The following is a 25,734-nucleotide window of genomic DNA, read 5'->3' as shown; positions in this document are numbered from 1 at the left end:
CTGACCAGCAAGAAACTACTTCTTCAGATGAAGAAAGAGATGGTAGTCACTTGGTGCCAACTCAGGGCTGTTGGCGGATGAACAATTGTTCCCAGCCGAATGACGTGATGAAATTTTGAGTTTGTTGGGCCGTATGTGGACGAGCATTGTCGTGAAGCAACAAAATGCCTTCTCTAAGCATTGCGCGTCTTTTGCTTTAAATTGCACGATGAAGCCGGATTAATGTGTCACAGCAGGCATCTTTGTTGGTGGTCTGTCCTCTGGGCAAGAATTCAACCATTCTTGCATTGAGAAAACAAATCACAGACCGGATTTCACAGTCAGAAAACTACGAAGAAAAAGCATGATCTGTTCCCACGCGTGTCTGTGGGTAGCTAATAGATTAAGGACGTCAGCGAGAACTCACACGGTCGCGACTGCATTGCTACAGTGGCAATATTTGCATACGGTATTTACTTTACGAATACGCCTCGTATTTCGAGTCCGAGTACATGGAGTGGCAAATGTAAAAGGTCAGCATATTAAATTAAATATTTTAAATATATCTACCATTTAATTGAATCACATTTTTTTGTATACAGTGGAATCACACAGACCCTTTATATTGTTAATATATATATATTTTTATGTGTGGGGTTGGTGAGGCCATAATACGCAAGGTTGAAATAGAGAACACATCTTCTTGTAGCCTTGAATTTTTGGAAAGTTCATCTTGAAAGCTGGGAATTATACTTGAATTTTATCATGGCACTAGTGGGACCATGCTGATTGGTTCAAGCGAATCCCCCGGATCACGTCACAATTTCCAATTCGAGTGCCATGTTTAAGTCTGAAAATGTAATTAAGTATAAACTAACTTATTTGATTGTGAATGGTTGTATTTATATTTTCCATCTTCTTTCATTATGATGTATTACATGCAATACTGCTTTTTTTTTTTTCCATATGCGGATGATTCTCCTCCAAACTTTATTTCAAAATATATGTCTAATGCTAATGATGGAGACGATGTAGTAAGTATCTTGGATATATGGGAGATAGTTAATCTTCAAACAGAATCTCATCTATCTGATCTTTCTCTTCTATTTTCTACTAATATAGCAACTTAGAATGCAAGTCAGGATCAAGCCAATCAGCTGAAAGAAAACAGAAGTATAGTTGCTAATAATTTAGATTATTCAAAATTAAGTCTGTTAGCTTAGAATACTTGAACTCTTTTTATCACTATGTTTCTTCTTTAGGTTCTTGGTGCAAATTTCTAGCTATAATAGTAAGTTCGCCAACCTGCATGGTGGAGTGGTTAGCACAGTGTACTACGATTCCATGAGCCCCAGGTTTGAATCCTACCTGGGGCATGAGTGTTCTTTGCGAGTGTCATCAAATTATCTTGTTGTCTTATCCTCATTTTCACGAATAGCCAACAGTGGCAGTTTAAATCAAATAGTCAGTTCTACAAAGCATACATGAAATTATTTTTAAAAAAGTCATATTCATGCACGGATAGTACAACTGGAACTGAACATACAAGGGCCAGATTTAGGTCTAAGCCCCTGATGGGCCTAAATTCTGGGGACAGTAACATTGCCATATCTGAATTTGATTCAGGCACTTGCTTTTGCTTATTTTTTTATTTTTACTTCCAACCATATTCATGAATAATTGTAGTAACGGGAATTTTGTTTTTACCTGTGGAAATTATAAACCTAAGTACAGCAATATCAGTGAACATAGCTTTACTCTTGGAAAAAACTTATCACAAAATCTAAAACTTTATTAATAAGTATGTGTACCAAAAATCAGTTTCTTTTCAAAAAAAAAAATTACATTTTCTAAAACCATTTATCAGTTCCTGCTTTAAAATGCATTTTGGCTACGTATCATGTTACGAATATGAATTTGAAAATCAGCCATGTGCTGTTTCCCCTTGTTTGCATTTTACAGACTAAAAGTTGGTTTTTACGAGTTATGAGACTGAAAAAGTGTCGTTGCTTGTTTCAAAACTTACGTTCAAAGATTAGTTTTTGTGACTAATCCATTAGTTAATCAATCTTGATTGAGGATTTTTCAGGCCTTCATGTAATTATTGCAGAACCTTTAATGAGGGTCAGGACATATCCTTACATTTTTATTCCTTTCCTTCCATCCTATGCCAACCTCTGTGGCAGAGTGGTAATCATAGCATGCTATGAGACCAGAGTTCTTGGATTGAAATCCTAACCTAGGCATGAGTGTTCTTCGTGAGTGTTCATTGTTATCATATCATCACTCATCCTCATCTTTGTGATTAGCCACAAGTGGCAGAGTGCATAGTAAAATAAATCAACCTTCCATCCTAAAAGTCTTGCCATCTCCCTGTTGTCGTTAACCCAATGGTACAAAATTTGGATATATTAATTATTAAATCAACCACAGAACTATAGTAAGACCACAAGCAAAATAACCTATGCAGAAGTGCATTGAATCATGCTCAGAACTCTTGATAGCACGCTGATACCACTATGCTACTGAAAAAGCAAAGAATACAACATTCAGAAGGTTACTTTCTAAACACAACTGAGTTACAATTGCAGTTATTTGGTTCAAAAAGTAACTTTTACAGTTAACTTTTCTGCACCAGCTTTTTTTGAATAACACACTCACTTTTTAACAGACATACACAATGTGCACTTTCACCAACACACATTATTGAACACATAAATAGTGACTTACAGTTACGCCAGCTGACACAAATTCAGTGTACAAAGAAACTTCAATCCATGAATATACCCTACTAGCCAGTGTCGATGCGCAACCTATGTCAAAATACGAAGTGCTGTTTGCCCGACATGATGATGGAACGGGGTAGGGTTCATAGTCTTCTGAACTACCAACACCACAGCACTTAAACTGAAAGTGAAATTATACCATTAGAATTTGAAGGTCAAGGACACACCTAACTTGGGAGTTAATTTATTCTTCAATGAGAGAGGGAAGATGTATAAGTGTCTTTATGCGGGGACATGTTGCATAATACACCAATATGTTGCATACATATTTCCAGCACCCCCTACGACGACTGTCGTGGGACAGTGCTTGAAATGAAAATCCCTAGAGTTTGAAAAGAATCTCGAAACCAAATCAGAATATACAGATATTCAATGGATACTTTCATAGTTTTCTTACCTTAGGCAATTAAATAGGTGGTTGGATACATTTGAAATATTCATTCTGACTTAAAATTGGCACAAACTAGGCACATATCTAGATCTATATTATGGGTGGGCTACAAACTGTCTCACATATAATGATAATAATAATACAGTATATAATAAGAGGTTAACAGATTAATATGTTTATTATTAAAAATAACATTAAAATAGTCATAATTATTATTATCATTATTCCATGAACAGGTAAAAATACAGAGGTTGTTTCCGATCTATGGTGGCGATTTCAAACTGCACCTACCTTAAGAGAAACTATGTAGCCACCATCGAGAGTGCTCTATTTGGTGGCCCTCCATCTTGGCAATTGCCCAACAGCAAAGTTTCCACTGTAGAAGACTGGCACGAAGTGTAGTCATGTCTAGCCTCAACCACTCCTTTCGATAGCCCTTCAATCGTGCCAGGTCTCCCCTGAGACAAGGCTCGTTTCAGTGGGCCGAAGGTGCAAAAGTCAATCGGTGAGGCATCAGGTGACTTCACTGGAAATGTGAAAGGAATGGCACGGATTCCAGTTTTTCTGCCATTTGTTGGAGGAAGAGGCAGGTTGAGCGAGATGTGTGACTTGACGCCTTGTCTTGATGCAGCCACACACGTGTCTGGTCCCTCCCATAGAGATGGGGAATGTGATGGCGATAAATGGGTGTCAGGACGTTAGCCTGATAATAATTAGAATTAACCTTCGTATTTTTGGCAACAGGATGTATGGTCAGCTTGCCATTGTACGAGTATCCAGCAATGATCATGAAACCTATGGCAAAAACCTTCCTTACATTCAGTGAACCATCTTTGAAAGTCCCTCGGACCTGTCGATCGATAAAAAATTGCACATGACTTGTGACAGTCATCAAGATAAACATATACCTCGTTCAATGTAACAACGAACTTCCACTTTTCACCTGACAGGTGCCACTCATAAATCTTTAACAGTTGGTGCAACGTTCCTGTTTTGGCAGAGCTTATGAACATGCCCCTTGTGTCGCTTTTCCAAACCCAAATCGCAGTGAATGATGGTGTGCACTGTCTTGAGACATGTTTCTAGCCAGTTCGCGATACTTCTATGCATGGCTGGATTCTCCTTGGTGACCAGCACCCTGACTTTCCGAATTGTAGCTGGTGTGCAGCTAGTGGCAGACCAGGAGTTGGCCTGTCTCTGCCAAACAGGAATCATCCCATGCCTCGCCTTACCTGCCCCTTTCAACACCCGTGATATACAACTTTTGGACACAATGAATCCATGCTCTTTGCACAGTTTCATAATGGCACTATAGCAGTACTGTAGTTTACGTCGGAAAGGGCAGTTATGTAACCTTCCCAATATACATTGATTTTCGGTGGCATCCTTCCCGATATCCAATGACCACACCTGTCACACACAGTCAACGGTCCAACGTGCTCACACGACTGGCAGCTTCACTCTCTTCCTGCTTGGTGGTGCTGCCCAAGGTGTGCAATTTCGTCACCATAGATTGAAAACAATCTATATCAGAATGCGATATAACATGTATTCATTATCTAGCTTATCTCTACTTAAGATCACTAAAATATGAAACCAAATATCGGTCCTAGCAGAGAAATTCATGTTATTAGATTATTTATTGAGTACCAAATAAGGTTGTTAGGTCCACCTGATGAAAAGTAGTCACTGATCATTATTTTTATGTGTATTATTATTATTAGTAGTAGTGCTGTGCATAAATTTTCAATGCAAAGATGTATAATCGCAAACTAATCCTTATCTTCATGTAAAATCCATGAATTATATCCATCATACAACAGCAAAGAAGTATTGTGCTTATTTCATTTTGGAGGGGTGTCCTGACCCCATGGATCCCACTCTAAATATGTCCTTGGCAAAAACAAGCACCATAAAACTTGTGTATTTCTATTCAAATGGATTTTAAAGCCTAAATTTTGTGGCCAAGGAAATAAAACAAAACATTTTAGGCAAACCCTCGGCCTATAACTTCACCTTCTTTAACAGTCCAGTTCACAACAGTAGCCCTGAGGTCAAAACACAGATAGGCGAATCAGAACTGGACCTACAGTTTAAAGTTAGATTCGAACCCACTGTGTGCCTCCACTGGGTTGAGGAATTATTGAGGGGTCAAAATTTCACCCTTGAGGTGCTTTAATCATCTATGGTTTACAAATCGTTGTTAATAATTTCATGAGACTATCGTCTAGTACGTTCTTCAATTTTTTCTTAGCAAACTATTCAACCAAGTAGTAATAATAATAATAATAATAATGATTATTATTATTTCCATAAACCTCTGATAAATAGGTATGGAAAAATTCAAGGGTAACAAGTAGAGTATTGAGAGTTTTGTTTACAATATATGATGGTTAAGAATATGATATGTCCTAAAAAGATTACATAAAATTTTACTTACACAAAAGAGAGATTACTCTATAGAATTTCAAAACATGAGGATATATATGTTATAAACAGTACAAAATGATTATAGATTAAATGTTAAAGAATAAATATGTCATAATTAATTAAGTAGAGGTATTATTAGTTAATGTCTAGTTCCCCTGTATTTTCCATAAATTCAGATAGACTATATAATGCTTTGTTTAGCAATAGTCTTTATGAAAACTTTGTTAGTTTTCAATATTCTAGGAAAGGTTCCAGTTCTGATGGAGGAATTCACTGCATGAAGCAATGGTTTCTCAAAAAATTGTGAACATCTTTTCACTAAATTATGCGACCATTCATCTGGTCCATAAGTCCTCTTATGACTTCATTATGTTAGTTTATTGTTATCTCAGGAATAAGTATGCTATTTATAACATATTTATATGTTGGAGTGGGTGTAGAGTTTCTATTACTATGAATATTGTAATTAGTATTAGGCAAATTGCAAAATATTTGTTGAATGTGTTGCACATTATTTCTGTTTCGGTTATTTCTTCGTCATTAATTACAATTCTTATGTTATCCTCATATGGTTGTTTTCAGCGTTTATTTATAATACTCCAAATTATTATTATTTTTTTTTTTTATTAGTGACATTCACAATTTCATCACATATTTTCTTTGAATTATGTTCCTGTATGGATTTTCGGCATAATTTCCTTAGTTCTTTATATTTATTTTGATATCTCTATGGGTTACGAACTTATTCATCATTCATTTTTTCTTTGAGAAGTATTGTGTCATTAGTAAGTGGGATGTTAGTAGAACTAGGGTTTATTTTCTTAGTTATTTTGGGGCAGGTTAAATTTAAGTAATAAATTAAGTTACTAACAAAATAGTCCTTTATTTCGTTGGTATCAGTAAGATCACAGGTAAGATTGAAGATGTCATCCCACGTTTCATTGCTCAATAGTAGTTTTAAGACATTCTATATTTTCAATGTTTTTTTGTCTATACTCCATTGAAAGTGTTGGCATGCACGTTAGGTGTTTGCCATTTAAATGTTCAAGTTGAGCAGTATGATCGGAGATAAGGGTGTGAACAACATGAATAGTTATACAGTTACTGGGAATATTGGTTTTAGTATTATCAATTAAAGTTTCAGTAGTCTCGCTAATTTGTGTTGGTTCATTTACTAACTGTTCTAATTTGTTTGATTTTAATATTTCTAGCCAGCCAAAAGTGAAGTGAAATAAAAAATAAAGCAAATCAATCAATCAATCAATTTAATATTTATAAGTATGTGTGACTGTTATATTCCCGTTTAAGAAGATCAATATTCCTATCACCTAGTATAATTAATTCATTTAGGGATTGGGTTAGATTGTCTAGCATAATTCCAATAGCCCATAGTGCACATGTAGGCTATATATAAAATTTGAATTCAAATATATATATATATATATATATATATATATATATATATATATATATATATATATTTTTTCCGAAAAGGAAATACTCAAAATATCTCTTTGGTATACATGGGATCATGTACCGTATTTTGTAACTTTGAAAAAATTGTAAAGGCGTCATTGTGAGTAATTGTAGGCTTTGTTACAATTTTTTCACCAACAGTTTAGATTTTGCCTGTCTTTCCTCTAGCCGCTTATCAGGTTCTAATCCTCTTATATCAGCTTCGATGCTATAAATTTCACCAATCTGCTCCATTACCTCTGATAATGCTAATCCAGAATATCTAACGCTGCTTGCTTGTAAAAACGCTCTATAAAAATCTTTTGTGCATTTATGTCTCAATATCCTGTAAATCTTTGAAATGTTATTTCCTTATTATAAACTCTCCCTCCTTTTTAAAAGAACATGGAAATCTACAAACTTTACTTCTATGTTAGGGGTCCACACATGGCCTATGTATAGTGTAAAATAAAGGGAGGGGTACAACTTTCAGCAGCTCAAGGATAATAGAATTTGAATGGTTACAGACAGTTAATGCTAATAGTAATAACTATTGCTTGATGTTAATGATTATATTTGTAAAAAGTTAATACTACTACTACTAATTAGTATTATAATAAAACTTCCCTTTAAACCGTCCATTTTATAATGTATATATATCAATGTGCACCTATCAGCAACTGTATTATTCTTTACTATGTTTACTGAAGGAGTGTATTCATATTTCTATTTTCAACTTTTGAAAGAATCTTATCAAAATATGTCTGAATTTCGCTTTTTGAGACTACATACAATTAATTATTACCAATTGCAGCATATTTTTTCCATAACAAATTCTGAAACATGCTTATGTTATTAGGAAAGAACGTTATTGAAATTGAAGAATATGCAACTATTATTTAAATAAATCACAAATAAATTTATAAAAATTCTTTCAAGTAATATAATGAAATGATTAACCATTGATTTCATTATGTAATGAATGTAAAATGTTTACTAAAACAATGGGTGGGTTTTTGGACTCATTAAACCCTTCCCTTATATTAAGCCAAAGGTCCATATTTTCTCAAATTCTACATTGGCGTATTCTTATTCGTTGTATATATATTTATTATTCACCTCATCTACATTAATTAAATACAGTGCGTTTGTTTTGGCACTGGGCCGAGATAGCACGTGACATGGTACAGATGCCGGCCGGCATTTAAATCCTGTAATGTCTCGCTTATTTACGAACATATCTTTATCATGTAAACAATTATATTTATATTGCATGACGAGTACTAACCTGTGTTATAAGAGTTGTTCACATGCCAAAACGAATGCACTGTATAATATAAATGGTCCCGGATTCGATACCCGGTGGAGGCACATAGTGGTTTGGATCCCACTAAACTGTAGGTCCAGTCGCGATTAGCCTTATTGTGCATAAAGTGGACTTAAAACACCAACTCAATCAATCAATGTATAATATAAATAAAACACCAATGCAGGCATACAATTAAAACAAAAACAGTAGCGCAAGAATCTCAAATTTTCCGGAAATTTCTATATTTTTCATAAAAATCTTTATTTTTACCTTAAAAAGGACCTGGATACCACTTCAGCTAAGGAATTTCCCTTCATGTAGCAACACTGCTTCTGCCAAGCACAGCACAGAAAGCAGGAAGGAACAAGCAGTATTAGTCAGCCAGTACTGTTTGGAGTGGTGGAACTGAACCCTGCAGACCCCCTTTCTTTTTGTTAAAATAGCCACTTGCTGGTACAATTGGGGAGGAACCCCAATCATCCGAAGGGTGCAATGGAGAACGATAAGTGGCGTACATAGACCAGTCTTTTAAGTTCTTTATATAATTTGGTTAAATTATTGTTTAGATGCTTGTTTTAATAGTTTGCATAATCCATATGGTAAAGGTATAACGATATAAGAAGAAAGTTGGTGAACATGGTAACATGCAGAAAGTTGCCAAACTTATCTTATCTTAATGGAATAAGATAATACACCACGTCCCAAAAAGTACTTTACAACTTGGAAGTCATACAGCACAACTTGTAGGTGATTCACTAATGTTTTGTTCTTTGTCAGGTATTAAGTAAGATGGTGCACCACCACACTGGGTCTTATACGTGAGAGATGTCCTGGACAGGATGTTTTCAGCACTTTGGATTGGAAGAGATGGTCCAATTACCTGGGCTCCTAACATTATACCCCTGGACTTCTTTTGTGGGGCTGTGTCAAAGAGACAGTGTACAGCACTCCTGTCATTGATTGGATTGATTTGTTGTTTTAAGTCCACTTTATGCACAGTAAGGCTAATCGGGACTGGACCTACAGTTTAAAGTGGGATCCTAACCACTATGTGCCTCCACTTCGAATCGAACCCGGGACCCCTTGATTACAAGGCGACGATGCTACCACTGTGCCATCAGGGAGGCCTACTCCTGTCATTGAGATTGATATGGATTTGAAGGCCAGAATAAGAGCTGCCACTGCTACAGTTGATAGGGTATGCTGCAGAGGGTGTGGACAGAGTTGGAATTTCCATTAGATGTACGCGCCACCAGAAGTGCGCATGTTGAAGTGGACTAATTCACAATAAAACTCCATGCGTTGGTAAATAAAATGTCTTTATGTCAATTACAAGTTGTGCTGTATGACATCAAAGTTGTAAAGTACCTTTAGGGACACCCTGTATAATTATTTTGACGAAGCAATCGACTTACTGTTTCTTGAATATTATCCCATAGCTCTTGATCAGGTTGGCTTCCATTTTTGTATCTTTCCAATAATTTAAGGCAGTCATATTCAATGGATGCTCTCAAATTGATCGTTGACACTAAGGTGATGAAACCGGTAAATATTTCAATCACGAGTAAGACGACGAAGGAGACAATTATCTGAACAAAGAAGAATGGAATACATCGTTAATTGTCTTTTATATCTAATTTCTGGTGATATATTATAGTAGAATTTAATGTCTAACACTACATTTCTTATAGAGGGTGATCCTTTCGGTGCAAGACCCTGAAAAATGAAAATATCTCAGAGGTTAGGAATTTTTTATTTAGAAATGTACACATAAGAATGCATAGCTTGATTCATGATAAATATATCCACATTACAGAAGGCGTTGAAAATGTTCATCACCGCTGTCAAGGCAGTCTGGCTCTCTCTGTCTCGCTTCACTCGCAATTCCTGCTTCTCTCAATCTCGTCAATTTCAGAGCCGTTGCTAGGGGGTGTCTGAAGTCGGCCATGGGTACTGAATGATCTAAATGAATAAAATGTTGTGAAAGAGAGAATGCCTTGGAACCCTGTGATATTCTTTGCACCCTATTAGAGGCAAATAAGGGGGGTGGGGCAAACGTTGACGGCCATGACACCTGTAGGGCACAGAAGAGCAATTGCCCCACTCGATTTCAAAGTTTATGCAAATAAAAATAGCTACATTTCGTAAAATTTTCTTACTCGCTTTGCTCGCATTGCCTGCTTTTCTGTGTCGTCAAGTTCAGAGCCGTAGTTACTAGCAGGGGGCGGCGGAAGTAGACCATGGACGCCGAGCGATCTAAATGAAAAAAATTGTAAAAGAGAGAATGCAATGGCGTCGCAAGTTGGTTGTTTTCTGTAATGTATTTAAATAATATGTTGCAGCGATCCGGCTAGATCGTTACAAAGTTACGCATTTGTTATTTTTATTGTTGAATAGCATTGTGTAATCTTATCTGTTTTGTTATCGCTTCTGCATAGGATTTCACTGCTATGCTTGGTAGAGAACGAAGTTCTACTATATCTCACTAGGGAGCGTTATTGTTCTAATAGTTCTTTGTTAACCTGTATATATGGCACTCAATGTTAAGCAGCGCTCTCGTAGTTCACGAGTATCCACAGAGGCGCTGGTGCTGCACTCAGAAATGTATATAAGCAGCGATACGGCCCCGGCCAGTTAGTTCTGGGTAGACTCTTCGAAGAGATTTGGTCGAGCTCTGCTCCCGCAAATAGTCCAGCATTGCGAGCACACAGGTGCTTAAGATTACAAGAGAGCTTACTCTGGTAGATTATACAAGCGATAACAATATTTGTCGGCCTACCAGGTAGAACATACGCATTGTTCTAAGCTACGGTTTAGCTCGTGGATATAATTACTGTTGGGAGACGGCCTACTATTAGTAGATTTTATATTTCACAACAGTCCATTCAGAAATGACCATCTTTTGGCCTACTCTGGTAGATTATACGAGCGATAGCAATATTTCTTGGCCTACCAGGTAGATTATACGAAGGGTGATGTTCATCGATAATTAATTTTTCAGTAAGGGAAAAATAAGCAGTGTTCAATTACTGTCTTTAGGTCTTTAGTTTAGCTTTATTAAAGCAATTAATTAAAGTGAATAACGTTTAACTAAGCTTTATTCATTATACGCTTATAATAAATATGAGTTACTTGGTAATATTAATAGGAAGGCAGATTTAATTGTTCCTTGAGTCGTTAAATTAATGCCCTATTGTCCCCATGTCAGCACAGAGGCGACCCAATGCTCTAAAAGAAAAATAAGGTCCCATATTCCCCACTGGAGAAAAAAAATTGAATGGTCCCTGTCCTCCCTCTCCAAGATGCCTGCAGAGGAGATTCGAACCTGGAACTTCAGGAACGACAAAGTGCAGTGAAATCGTATCAGGAGATATTGTGACTTTGTTTTTGTGCGGATATCTAATTTCACCCCAGTGTAATAAACTTGTTAAGTCGACGCTAACTTTCATTATACCTTCTGTCAAAAAAGTACCGGGAATTTGTAATTTAAAAGGCCCGCGCTAATCTTTTAAAAATCTTTTTTTCCGTAAGTTGGTAGCACTGTACTTAATTACTATGCCATACATGAGCGCGATCTGTCAACCAGTTTGTTTACAGCAGCTGGTTGAATCAGTCCACTTCAGTACTGCATCACGATTTTCACAATGAATGAAATTATTGAACAAAGAGTTTGCCTTAAATTTTGTATTGCCAACGGACTTTCGTGTGCTGACTCGCTAAAAATGTTAGAAAAGACTTACGGTGAATCAGTTTTATCAAAAACACGGGCTTACAAGTGGTACAAAGCGTTCAAGGAGGGCCGAGAGATCATCGAAGACATGTCTCGTTCTGGACGACCTTCGACCTCTTCAACCGATGAAAACATCGAAAAAGTGAAGGAAATTGTGCTCGATAATCGCCATTCCAGCTTAAGAGAGATAGCTAGTGGCCTTAACATCTCTCACGAGTCTCTTCGTTCGATTTTGGGAGAATATTTTGGGCATGAGACGCGTCGCCGCACGGCTTGTTCCAAAAGAGTTGAATTTTCTTCAAAAACAGTACCGTGAGCAGGTCTCTTTAGACATGCTGGATCGCGCAAATTCTGATCCCACATTCATGGGGATCAATCAAGTCAACGGTCATCAGAATGGAGGACAAAACACGGAATGGAGGACAAAACACGAGCCGAAACAGTAAGAAACACGTCAAAGATTTCAAAAGTCAAGGTGATGCTCATTGTTTTCGTCGATATTCGTGGTTTGGTGCATCATGAATTCGTTCCAGAGGGACAGACGGTCAATAAAGAATACAATTTGGCCGTATTGAAGCGTTTGCGTGAGAAAATCCGCCAGAAACGGCCAGATTTGTGGAAGAACAATTCGTGGATTTTACGCGACGATAATGTGCCATCGCATAGACCGACAGTTGTGACAGAATTTAAGGCCAAAAAAAAATAAATACCATCGATCAACCACCGTATTCACCAGATCTGGCCCCGTGTGACTTCTTTATGTTTCCAAAACTAAAATTGCTGCTCTGGGGTACCCGTTTTGACTCGATTGAAACCATAAAGCAAAATTCGTGGAAGGAGCTGAAGGCCATAACGGAAAGCGCCTATAAAAAGTGTTTCCAAGACTGGAAAAAACGCTAGCATATGTGTGTTGCATCAAATGGGGCCTACTTTGAAGGCGACAAAATAAATATTGATGAATAAATTAAAATTGTGCGTTTTATTTAACAATTCCCGGTACTTTTTTGACAATATATATATATATATATATATATATATATATATATATATATACTCTATGTGATCAAAAGTATCCGGACACCCATCTGAAAATAAGGTACAAGTTTGGGCAACCCTCCATCGGGAACACTGGCAGTCAATACAGTGTTGGCCCACCCTTAGCCTAGATGACAGCGTTCACTCTCACAGGCATACTTTCAATAAGTTGCCGGAAGGTTTTCTGAGGAATGGCAGCCCATTCCTCGCAGAGCGCCAAAAGGAGAGGAGGTGTTGATGTGGATCGGTGTGGTCTAGCACGAAGTCGGCATTCTAAAACATCCCAGAGATGTTCTATGGAATTCAAATCAGGACTCTGCGCAGGCCTGTCCATTTGTGGGACGTTGTCGTCGTCAAACAACTCCCCCACAAGCCCTGCAGTATGGACGGGTGCTCGGTCGTGTTGAAAGACACAATGGTCATCCCCGAACTGGTCTTCGACGGTAGGCAGCATGAAAGCTGTTAAAATGTCAACGTAAGCTTATGCCGTGACTTTGTCATGTAAAGCAACAAGTTGGCCAAGCCCCCTCCAGGAGAATCATGGCCACACTGTAACCCCGCCACCTCCGAATTTCACTGTCGGCACTACACAGGCTGGTAGATGTCGTTCACCAGGCATTCGCCACACCCACACCCTACCATCGGATCGCCACATTGTGTACTGTGATTCATCACTCCACACAACGGTTTTCCACTGTTCTATGGTCCAGTTTCGACGCTCCTTGCACCACACGAGGCGGCGTTTGGCATTTTCCTGTGTGATGTTTGACTTATTGGCAGCTGCTCGGCCATGGAAACCAAGTTGCCGTAGCTTGCGCCAAACAGTAATGGTGCTTGGAGTAGATCCTGATGCAGTTCACAATTCCTGTGTGATGGTGGCGATGGATGATTGACGATAATGCTCTACGACAATCTTCAACACTGGATGGTCTCTGGAGGTCAACATGGGAGGTTGGCCTGCACGCTTTTGGGTTGTACACATCCCTTCACTATAACATCGGAAACAGTGGACAGAGGGATGTTTAGGAGGATGGAAATCTCACACACAGACTTCCTACACAAGTGGCACCCAACCAACTGACCACGTTGAAAGTCTGCGAGTTCCTTAGACCATCTCATACTGCTGTCTCACAATGTCTGCAGACTACTGAGTTCGCTGACTATGTGTTCCACGCGGTAGATGGCAGTACTGTGTCGCCCTTTATGATAAACACACGTATCGCGGTGTGTCCGGATACTTTTGATCACATAGAGTATATATATATATATATATATACACACCCGAACCCTGAGTGTATAAGAACATCATATCTCCGGCTAGAGAAGAGCTAACATCATGGGCAAAACTGAATAATGTTCACCGTCACAACGTCGAAACCAGGGCGTTTCAATGTGTTGTATATATGTATTGAATAAACTTTAAATAGGTACGTACACAATTTAGTGTTAGCATGTTGCATATGTATTTTCCTTATAATCCTTATGTTTTTTTTGCGCTCCATGTTGCATATGTGTAAAACATATCTTGTACATGAAAGTTATACATCTTATGTACAAAAATAATTATCTTCGGAATGCATTTATCATTCATTTTCTGCCATTCAAAATACAGTTTGTGTGCTTGTTTTCCATTATTAGCTAATGTGAAATGAACGTGTTGAAAAAATATTTTAAATCGTTTGCTCCAAACAAATGCTTTAGCACAGACTTCTACCCCCTTTTTGCGTAATTTGTGAAAATAATCACGTCTTTGATAATAGGCTACTACTACCACTTGTTGTAATAATGATGATAATAATAATAATAATGCCATTATTGTTATTATTATTAATTACTATTATTACCATTTACCAATTTTATTATTATTGGCACGTTTATCCTGGCACTTGCCCCCAAGAAAAAAATCGTGGTTGCGCGCCCCCCCCCCCCCCCCTCTCTCTCTCTCTCTCGAGATATGGAAGGAATTGAGATGTCTCCAGATAAACATGGTTACAACGTATGAGGCGTTGTGGATACGAAGGGCGGACTCAACAAACGTATAGTGTGAGGAACGTATGTTTCAAATTGTGAGGTACAGGGTGAACTTAACAAAAAGGTCTTAACATCATATCGGAAAGTTTTCCAGTGTGATTTCCAAAGTTTTTGGTTGAATTAGGCTGTGCCTCACAACTTGAAACGCATTTTCCTCAAAATGTTTGTTTGTTGAGTTCGCCCTTCGTATCCGCAACGTCTCATATTTACATTTACTATACACGCATTTCTGTTGTGATTTTATGTATTATTATTAACGAAAATTTTTAATTCAAAATTGTGACACATCGGAATAGCAAAAATCGTTCGCAAGTTTCATAATAACTATTGCAAATGTTTATACGTGCTGAGAACTTTGTGGAATGTAAATTCATTGAACGAACAAAGAGACTTCAGACACGGAAAAAGAGAAATGTGTCGATCGGAAACCAACCATCAGAAATAAATGAGACGACCTGAACCGAAGCGACACGCCAAGCTGCACTGTCGCTCGGACTGGGTCGTTTTCTTAATACAGTCAGTCCATCGTGTCGCCTCGGTTTGTTGGTGGGGCATGTACGGTTAATTTTTTGCTTCAGACTGAAGGAGCCCGTGTCGCTTGTCAGGTCAGATAATGACGTTTACAGATGGAATGTACACGGGACTCGTGTCGCGCCGGAACTAACCAGCCAACGTTTACACCTGCCTTAGCGGCAAAAGAAGCCGCACAAGCCTGCATTGGTGAAATCCTCAAAGCCGCGCGTATCGCTTGTTGCCTCGGTATGAAATATCTATTCAGACCGAAGCGACAAGCAACACGTGCCGCTTGGAAGCGAACCCTCAGAAATCAACGCAACTTTTCGAACTGAAGCGACACGGCAAGCTGCTTGCGAGTCATTCCATGCCAAATCAACACAGATATGTGCAATTTTTAACCTGACCATCTCCGATTTTCATGAAATTTGGGAGTTGAAACTATGCATGGAACTTAGTAACTATGAAAATTTTTAGTTTCGTGCGTCTTGTAATTGTTAAATTATTCAAGGTCAAAGTTTGTAGAAATTGCCGTTTTTGAGCCCGCTTAGCTATACTAAATCTGCTGTAACTCCGCCCCTATTTTGCCTAGGAAGCTCAAATAAAGCTTATTGTACAGGGAATTGAACAAGCTTTCCAGTGATATATAACAAGCTTACCTTTGGAAAAAAATATAATTTTGTCACGTGACCTTGACTTTTGACCTTGAATATCTCAAAACATGTCATCACCAAAAATCGTGAAAAAAATATATTTGGTGCCTCATTCCATACTATAAAACATATCAAAAAATCATTCTGGGACTGCAATGGGATCAGAAGATACAAAATAATATGTGTAGCTATGTGACTGATAATAGCCCGATTACATGAACTATGAAGAGTCAAATGTCCCTTAACACTCCCTACAAAATGTGAAGGAGTTATCCTGGGTATAATTGGTCATGAAAGAAATAGGTTAGGCACAGGGAGATCCCTAGCCGTGTGTGTCAAGCGCAGATCCAGCATATTGTTGACCGCCATATTGAATTCAACGCAAAAATTTCAAAGGAAAGGGGGTGATGTGATATATCAAATGAGGCTAGAATTTCACGAGAAATGAAGTGACGAAGGATTTTCCAACATATATTTAACCAGCAAAAATTTATTACTGCATGCTTGTACCATTTTCTCCTTTTCGAGGTGTTAAAAACAAAGCATTGGAATGCTCCTAACGTTGTAGGAACTCACCGAGATCACGCTGACATCTTGGGAGAGAAAGAAGTATACGCACCATTGCATATGATTTTAATCAGCTACATTCACCAAATAGTTGAATATTGAAGAATATTGGGAAAAGTATCTCAAACAATTACGTGATACTTCCTTTGGAATGAAAAATTCTTCAGTGACGAGGCAAATTTTTATGTTCACGGTGAAGTTAATAAAAATAATATGCCATACCTGTGATTTGCTCAGTCGAATGGTTGTTGCTGGTAAGCTAATTATGTGGTATAATGTATGGCGAACGGAAATGGTTGGTCCATATTCAACAACGGAACTTTAAATGGTGAGGGCTTCTTGGATTTGTTAAGTGAACAGGTTTTTTCATCCTTGGTTACGGGATATGGTACTTTTCGAGAGTTTTGAAACAGGACAGAGTGTGACCACACTATGTAGACATTTTCGCAATTTCTTCATGGTAATTTTCTAGGTAGATTGATGGGCACACGGGGATCTATTAAAAGGCCTGCACATTCCCCAGATCTAACATCTTAGGAGGACTTTTACCTTCAGAAACATTTGAAGAGAATGGTGCATGCACTAAAAGTCCCTGATATTGACCATCTGAGAAAATGCATAGTTGCTGCTTGCGATGTTGTTGCACATGCTACATTACCAAATGTTCTATGCGAGTGTGAGAGACGTCAACGAGTGTGCTCACAGGAACATTGACAACATTGTAATGTGCATATATCGTAAGTGAAAGATATGCGTATAACTTTTTGCTGGCGTAAGATACGTTGGAAAATCCTTCGTCACTTCATTTCTCGTGAAATTCTAGCCTCATTTGATATATCACATCACCCCCTTTCCTTTGAAATTTTTGCGTTGAATTCAATATGGCGGTCAACAATATGCTGGATCTGCGCTTGACACACACGGCTAGGGATCTCCCTGTGCCTAACCTATTTCTTTCATGACCAATTATACCCAGGATAACTCCTTCACATTTTGTAGGGAGTGTTAAGGGACATTTGACTCTTCATAGTTCATGTAATCGGGCTATTATCAGTCACATAGCTACACATATTATTTTGTATCTTCTGATCCCATTGCAGTCCCAGAATGATTTTTTGATATGTTTTATAGTATGGAATGAGGCACCAAATATATTTTTTTCACGATTTTTGGTGATGACATGTTTTGAGATATTCAAGGTCAAAAGTCAAGGTCACGTGACAAAATTATATTTTTTTCCAAAGGTAAGCTTGTTATATATCACTGGAAAGCTTGTTCAATTCCCTGTACAATAAGCTTTATTTGAGCTTCCTAGGCAAAATAGGGGCGGAGTTACAGCAGATTTAGTATAGCTAAGCGGGCTCAAAAAGGGCAATTTCTGCAAACTTTGACCTTGAATAATTTAACAATTACAAGACGCACGAAACTAAAAATTGTCATACTTACTAAGTTCCATGCATAGTTTCAACTCCCCAAATTTCATGAAAATCGGAGATGGTCAGGTCAAAGGCTGTGTTGATTTCGCATGGAATGACTCTTGCGTCACTCGGACTGGTCCGTTGTCCCAATAGCGTTTATCGTGTCGCCTCGGTCTGTTTGTAGCGCATGCACGGTGAATGCTTCCTTTTAGGGAAATTTTATACCGAAGTGACACGGCATTTGTAGCTTAAGGATTTCACCAATCGAAGGCAGGTTAGTGCGACCTGTCACGCCTCTATGGTGTGAAACGTTGCTGTTGATTGGCTCGTTCCCAAGTGGCATGTGTCGCCCGAGCACCTGAGAATTCACAACAGAGTGGCAAGCGACATGGGCCACTTCAGTCTAAAGGAGAATTCACACCAAAACGACAGGCGACACGTGTCGCTTGAGGATTTCACCGACCGAACGTAGGCTTGTGCAGTCTTGTCATGTCGATAAGGTGTGAAACGTTGCTGTTGATTGGCTCGTTCCCAAGCGAGCATTCATTTCTGACAGTCGGTTGCCAAGAGACACGTGTCGCTTATTGCTTGTTGCCTGTCGCATCGGTCTGAATGCTTCCATTGAATGAACGGGCTCCTGTCTTTTGTCGCCTATCGTGTGTAGTTTATCGCCTGATGTTTCGGTCCGAAACCTACCTATAATCTCGTCTTAACTTATTGATGTGGCGTAAATTATGTTATTAAATCGTGTTATACATTTGTACATAGCTCATATTTTTATATAAAAATGTTTTGTTATACATTTACGAGAGTTACAATGCAAGTCCTATTTTGATTCTATTGTTACTTCATTAAACTCTTTCTGGTAATAACGAGATATAGTAGAGCACTACATATGTTAAATGAACACACCCCAGCACAAAAAGTGTCTTAGATCTGTTTGTTTCTTTGTCAAAATTAGTTACTAAGAACTTCATGTTAATGTTTCTGACGATTTAAACATAAAGAAGCATAACAAGCAGCCTTATTTTACACGACGAAATTCCCTCTCGCTGGATGTTAACAAATAGACGCAATAGCCGGGTGGCACATCCCAACATGGCCGCTGCCGCAAGCTATTTTGGCTTCAGCTGACGTCACACACGCGCCCTCTATTCCTTTTATACTCCAAGGTCTCAGCCATAGAGCTAGGCAATGGACATTTTGAGGATCCAGTGTAAACGCCCTCCGTTGCCCGGGAAAACATGAACTACCACTACCTAGATAGAGGCGGCGAAATCTCCCTCGGACAAGTGAAAGTGCTTAACGGTCCAGGTTGAGTTCGTGTATAGGTACGGTGACCAACAGTGCATAGCGATTAGCCATATTAAACAAAAACACATATACTTTCAATTACCAGACTTTTACCTGTAGCCGGGAAACGGCTAGCTGCATACCTGAAAATCACGGGTAGCGACATACGTATGAAATGATATTGACCAAATTAACATAAATTATTGCATTCGCATTTACTTTTACATTGACTTTTGTTTAATCAGGTAATTTGTGAATTTGCTCCAGTGCTACTTCAAATCACTAGCCAGCCCTTACTTAAGTTTACGTTTAATAATAGGTCGGTGCGGTTTAAATACATTATTTGTCCAGAATAAACAAAGCATCTCAACGGCAATTACGCTCACGTGGGTCGACGTTTTTCCTTTTACTTGACCTCACGTGGTCCTAAACATAACAATAACCTCCGTTGAGTGACGCAAACATATATTCTCTAGCGGGCGGGACTTCAACACTTCGCCGCGACGAGCAATTAATGTTACCAGGCAAATACTTTAACAAATAATCACATACGCGACCTGACGTAGCTAGCAGCGACACAGCGCTGACACATACTAAAATGAACAAACCTCAAATTGATTAAACAACTAAGCGGGCGACGCTTTACTCTAGCAGTACGCACTTCAATCAATACAAAAGGAGCACAAGCAACAGTGAATTTAAGAACATTAAAAATCACAAGAAATGAGTAACATTGACCTGAGACAATTAAATACAAAATTAAGCGCAACGGGAGTCTGATACGAAGTGTCGAGTTGCGTGGGCGTTTTCAAAACATCGACGAATTTCTAGGGCATTCTCTAAATATCAATCGAGCCGATACGTGTTGACATTCATACAGATGAATACGTTACCACCTCTCTGGTTCCACGGCGCATCCTGGTGTCTTCGCGGGCGATTGAAATCACTTACTATGCACACGAAAGGTTTTCCTATTCTTCCTCGATCGCGACGACGAGAAGGTGAAGAGCGTTCATGTATCTGGTTCCTCGGCGGATCAGTGACGATGGGTCGTCGGCGTCGCTTGGGGAACGTCAAGGGCCTCGGCGTCTCTTCCTCTCGGGGTCGGTGAGCATCTCCGTGGTTAAGCGTGATTCGGACGTCGCATCTGGGCGGCGGGCGGTAGTTGGTGGGTCGTCGGCATCTTCTCCATCACCGTCGGACGATCTCAAGCACCGGGACGTCGACATGGCAGCGTTCGACATCTCTCTCTCTCTCTCTGTGGCGGTTGGTAGGCATCAGGCGGCGTAGCTCGGGTTTTCGGCATGATGTAGGCATTCGTCGTGGTGTCTCGTCTGGCATCGGGGCGAACCGAGGGTGGCCCTCCTCCCCTCTTCTTCCGTTAGCCGGCCATGCTTATGAGCGTTTCACTTCACGAAAAGGACAAAATCTCGCTTACAGCCACTCCTCAGAAACTCGCTCGGACGACTACCGTATGCTGGCGCACTTCCGCTCGTCCTCACCAAAAGGTAACAACACACGACGAGTCGGCACAATGGTAGTCTCAACGTTCGGAGCGCGGGGATGTGTTCTCCTTGGAACTCGCGGTAAAACTGTGTGTCGAAATGGCAGGTCCTTTCGTTTTATGCGGACTTCGAAAAAGGACGCTTGGCGGTCGTTGAAGCTACGCTTCCCACGAGGTCATTCCACTTCGCTCCATTGTCTCCCAGCCTGGACAGAGCGTGCTTCGGTAGGGTACGTTCGGATTAAGTGCGGACCAGCCCGGCGCCGATAGCTCAACTGCAATCTGTGTCCATAAACTGATCGATTATAAGCAATTCGATCTGGCATCCGTAATTCTTGCTTGATTGCGACGAATCTCCATACATCCGTTCTTGCATACATGTTGCTGCGCTGGTAAAAGTTTCACTTCAGTCCGGCCGCTCGCACCCGAGATATTTGAATGGTTGTCGTTAAGGTCGAATTTCCTAAGTTTCAGACGGAAAACGTGACCTTTCTGGTGCTCGCCCGTCAGACTCGCGACTTCCTTTCTTTCTCCCGTTGGCTTGGCAGATCAAATATATATACATACAAATAAAAACACTCAACACCTTGATTAAACACATTTTTCACGGCTAATGATTAGAATAATAATAATGATGAGGCAGGTCGACGATAAATCTGACTGTGACACCAGGACCGTGTCCGAATAGACAATTACAATTAGTAATATTTAAGAATTTTAAATGTTCAAGCAACTTACCACGCACGCCGCCCAATATAGTTTTTTCTTCAATCCCCAATATCCGAGGAATGGTAACACAAGGTATATGACACCTAGCGTCGTCAAAAGAAGACTATTACTCTCTGTTGTTATAATTTGTTGGTATTCTTCGAACTTAACTATGCCGCTAATTCCGACAACCAGGAGACATACACCAGTCGCCTGAAAGAAGATTTTAAAATTATGAACTTCACATTTCATAATTAAATATACTACAAGTATATTTTGGCTGCACTTTTTAACTCTCTTTGACTCTCTTTGCACCGAAGTGCCTAGTTGGTACACGGTGCAACATCGAGTCGTCTAGTTCGGTGAATTTCGAGTCAAGTAGTGTATTTGGTGTCTGCACTACTTTCCGGACCGTTGCAAGTGTAGTGTATGGTCACGTGGTGCGTGCTAACTAATCAAATGACAGGCATTTGTTGAATCTTCTGAACTTGAACACAGCTTTCCGTCTAGTTGGTTGAACGTAATTTCCTTGCACCACCCTTACACCAACCTGACACTGGATACACCTGCACTGCACCGAGTGTCAAAAAGTGCAGCCAACTAGACTGGGCTATTGACAACAATCATGGGCGGTTCAAGATAAAATTTTCGGTGTCGTGGGAGAAGCGCACGTGGGATCGTCGGTGAAGCGCACATTCAAATGTTCTTTCTTTCCTTGCAGGTGAATGCGCAATGGAAGTTATTACCAGTGCCAAGGGTAAATCTTGTCTCTTACTGGACGGACATTAGTATCGTGTTGGCCGTAAGACTGAAAATGTTATCTACTGGAGATGTGTAAAGGCTGAAGTTCAAGGGATCACTAAAGACAACGTTAAACAACGACGATTTGGAAAGAAAACCTCACCAGTGTGTTCCGAATGTTGCAGCGTTGGAAGTCGTAAAAACCATGTCTGTGTGCAGGAAAAGAGCAAGGGAAAAACTGTCTACGCCAGTGAACGTCGTCTACAAACAAGAATTTGGGAAATTGAGAAATAGAGGTTATGAACTAATTACTGAAATTCCAAAATATGATAACGTAAAAACCTCTTTGTGTGAAATACGTAGGAAAACACTGGGAACAACCCCAAAATCCGATTGGTAATTCCGAAATCTCCTTGGATGAAAATGTGTTGAGACTTTCCGACGGGACGAGCTTGCTTATGCTTGACCTGACAGTGGACAACGAAAAGAAATGTCTGGTGTTTGCAAATTAGAGTGGCAAGAAATTATTAACATCTTGTGATTCTTTCTACCTTGACGGAACATTCAAAAATTGTCCGAAACAGTTTGAGCAAATTTATTCAATTCATGCTGATGCAGGAAGTTCCGAAGAGGAAACAAACATCTGGCCGGCCGTTTATGTGTTACTAGAAGATAAAAAGAAATCTACATATATATGCAGATGTTTACGGCGCTCAAACATTGTGGTTGGACTCCGCAGCATGTTAAAGTATACTTTGAGATGGCAGTAATAGAAGCAATAAGAGAAGTGTTTCCTCAAGCATCAGTATCAGGTTGTAATTACCATTTTAATCAATGCCTTTGCCGTCATATACAAAACATAGGTCTAGCCACAACATATAAGGAAAATGAAGATATTTGGAAAATGTGTCGTATGTGCGCAGCTTTAGCCTCGATACTACCTGAAAAAATTGACGAAGCGTGGCCATGCATCATGCAGATCACTCCCCAGAATGAAAGCTGATGCAGTTTCTTGACTATTTCGTAGATCAATGGCTGGACAATGCTTCTTTGCCGAAAACTATGTCGAATCGTTATAGACAGAGACACAGGACAAACAACCCTGTGGAAGGTTGGAATAACAAGTTAAATAGGATGGTGGGAATACATAAACCAAATGTTTATTTCCTCATTCACAAACTGATGGAAGACGCTGAGGAGATGAGGGCCAAAATTATAGCTAAAGACCTAGGCATTCCAGGTCGCAAGAGAAGAAAACAGTATATTGAAACCGACAGGCGTATAAAAACAATTTTAGACAAATATGTTGAAACTGAAGATTTATTTCGTTGCCTCAATTCTCTGTCGTACGTTGCAAAGTTTGATCGAAGATCGTTCTGAAAAGTTGACGAAGCTGCTGATAGAAGAACCTTTAAACCACCTTCTTGTATTAATCTACACGTCGTCCAGTCCCAAGTCTGGAAAGAAAAGTGCGAGGGAAGGTTCTTATTGATAATTATACTGTGCGCTAATCCCACTAACACCTGAGATCCTATGCGCTAGTCCCACCAAATCTTGCTGTGCGCTCCTCTCACGTAATCAAATTTTCACACGGTCAGGGTGGATTTTTGGCACTCTCTACTTTCCACCCTGCCCCCATGTTTCTACCCTGAACTTTCTACTTTCCATCTTCCTCCAATTAAAAATAACCATATTTACGATTTTAACGACAATAATAGCCTTATTAAAAATAAACACCTGTTGCTGTTAAAGACCACGTTTTTAATTATTTAATATTTAATAGGAAACCTAAATAATTGTATCAAAATAACAGTAATCTGTCAGCTTAAATTTCTACATGATTTAGCAATTTGCTTATGTTATGCAGCAGTAACTTAAATTAATTCTTACAACAATAAATGCAACTATTTAGAAAACAAATAGCCAATCACACGGTGGAGGCACATAGTTGTTCGGCTCCCACTTTAAACTGTAGGTCCAGTCCTTATTAGCCTTTCTGTGTATAAAGTGGGCTTAGAAATAAACTCGAGCAAACAAATAGCCACGCTAATCAAGGGTGACGCCCCTTTATGGCGCCCCAGAGCGTGCCGCCCTGGGCAGTCGCCCAACACTAAATGCGAACACAGAACGTAAATCCGCTTCGGGTACATAATGAAGGCCAAATATTCTTTTATACTGCTAAATTTTACGAAGTTTCACACGGAAGTGATAAATTATACCTTAGCTGTATACTTACAACTACTGGAAGAAACCAAATTCCGACGGCTAATGTAGGGCAATCCAGTGTAGACATATTGGCCGAGAATTACTGATTTCACCTGACAACAGAGTCATTTTATCGCACTCCTTGCTTATCTTGCAAGAACTCCCACCTTTGATTATTGCGAAGAGCAGATAAGTGCAGGGAAGTTTCGGCATTGCACACTGCACGTTGTTCATAATTTCTAAATTAAAAGCGAGGATACTCTAAAAAGTGTACATTAATTAGGGCGACCAGACACATACATTCAAAAAAGAGGACAGAGCATAGTTAAAAAGGAGGACAAAGTCATGAAAAAGAGGACACCGCAAAAAATGGCAACTCATTTTGCCATTACTTACAATTTAATCAATATTAAAAAAAATACCAACACTTTGCTCACAGATAATTCTGATCATTTTCTCAATAATTTCCTCCTCTTACCTTTAAGCAAAGAAAGCAAACTCCTAATCTACTATTTAACACATGACAATCATAAATAAGAATATCTATAATTTGTAGCACAGAATGTTACTCTTTTTCCAATTCTTGGATATTAGAATACAATACCCTCATAAGTGAATGCAAATGTACAGTTGTAACAATTAAGCTTCGGTTTAACTTATTTCCAAGAACCGAATTAAAATTTTTAGGTAGTTTAGATTGGGTCAAGATATATCATTTTAATGCCAGAAACATTTTCTGGCAGTCTTTCAACAGCAAGGGAAAGTGACAGCCACCTTACACTATACCTCATATTCGTTTCTTCGATACTTTAAAAGCTGGATATATTCTTGCGAGAGCATTGTTGAATTGACGCTTTCGCTTCGTTATTTCATAAAAGTAAATATTACTTAATAATCAAAATTCTCACTACGCGTTTCTGTATCGCGCTTGTATGACTCGAAAATGAACTGCCCCCCCTCTGTGGCGGAGTGGTTAGCACACCGTG

At 39.2% G+C, this 25,734-nt stretch overlaps 1 protein-coding gene and 1 pseudogene across 1 annotated transcript; one reads left to right on the top strand and one right to left on the bottom strand.

Moving 5' to 3' along the window:
• Positions 1-541: 541 nt before the first annotated feature.
• On the bottom strand, positions 542-24,894 carry LOC145988162 (23 kDa integral membrane protein-like). Its single transcript, XM_083123020.1, has 5 exons — positions 24,780-24,894; positions 21,833-22,015; positions 9,766-9,939; positions 2,710-2,886; positions 542-1,136 (listed from the first exon to the last, which is right to left on the bottom strand). The coding sequence occupies exons 1-5, from the start codon at positions 24,834-24,836 to the stop codon at positions 1,083-1,085; spliced, it is 645 nt and encodes a 214-aa protein (XP_082979146.1). The 5' UTR covers positions 24,837-24,894; the 3' UTR covers positions 542-1,082.
• Positions 12,073-19,846, top strand: LOC145979398 (protein GVQW3 pseudogene; annotated as a pseudogene).
• Positions 24,895-25,734: the final 840 nt, after the last annotated feature.

Source organism: Lepisma saccharinum, chromosome 1 (assembly GCF_977018435.1).
Source record: "Lepisma saccharinum chromosome 1, izLepSacc3.1, whole genome shotgun sequence".
NCBI classification, from domain to species: Eukaryota; Metazoa; Arthropoda; class Insecta; order Zygentoma; family Lepismatidae; genus Lepisma; species Lepisma saccharinum.
Note: the sequence above shows the minus strand (reverse complement) of the source record. Positions and strands in the feature narration are given on the sequence as shown.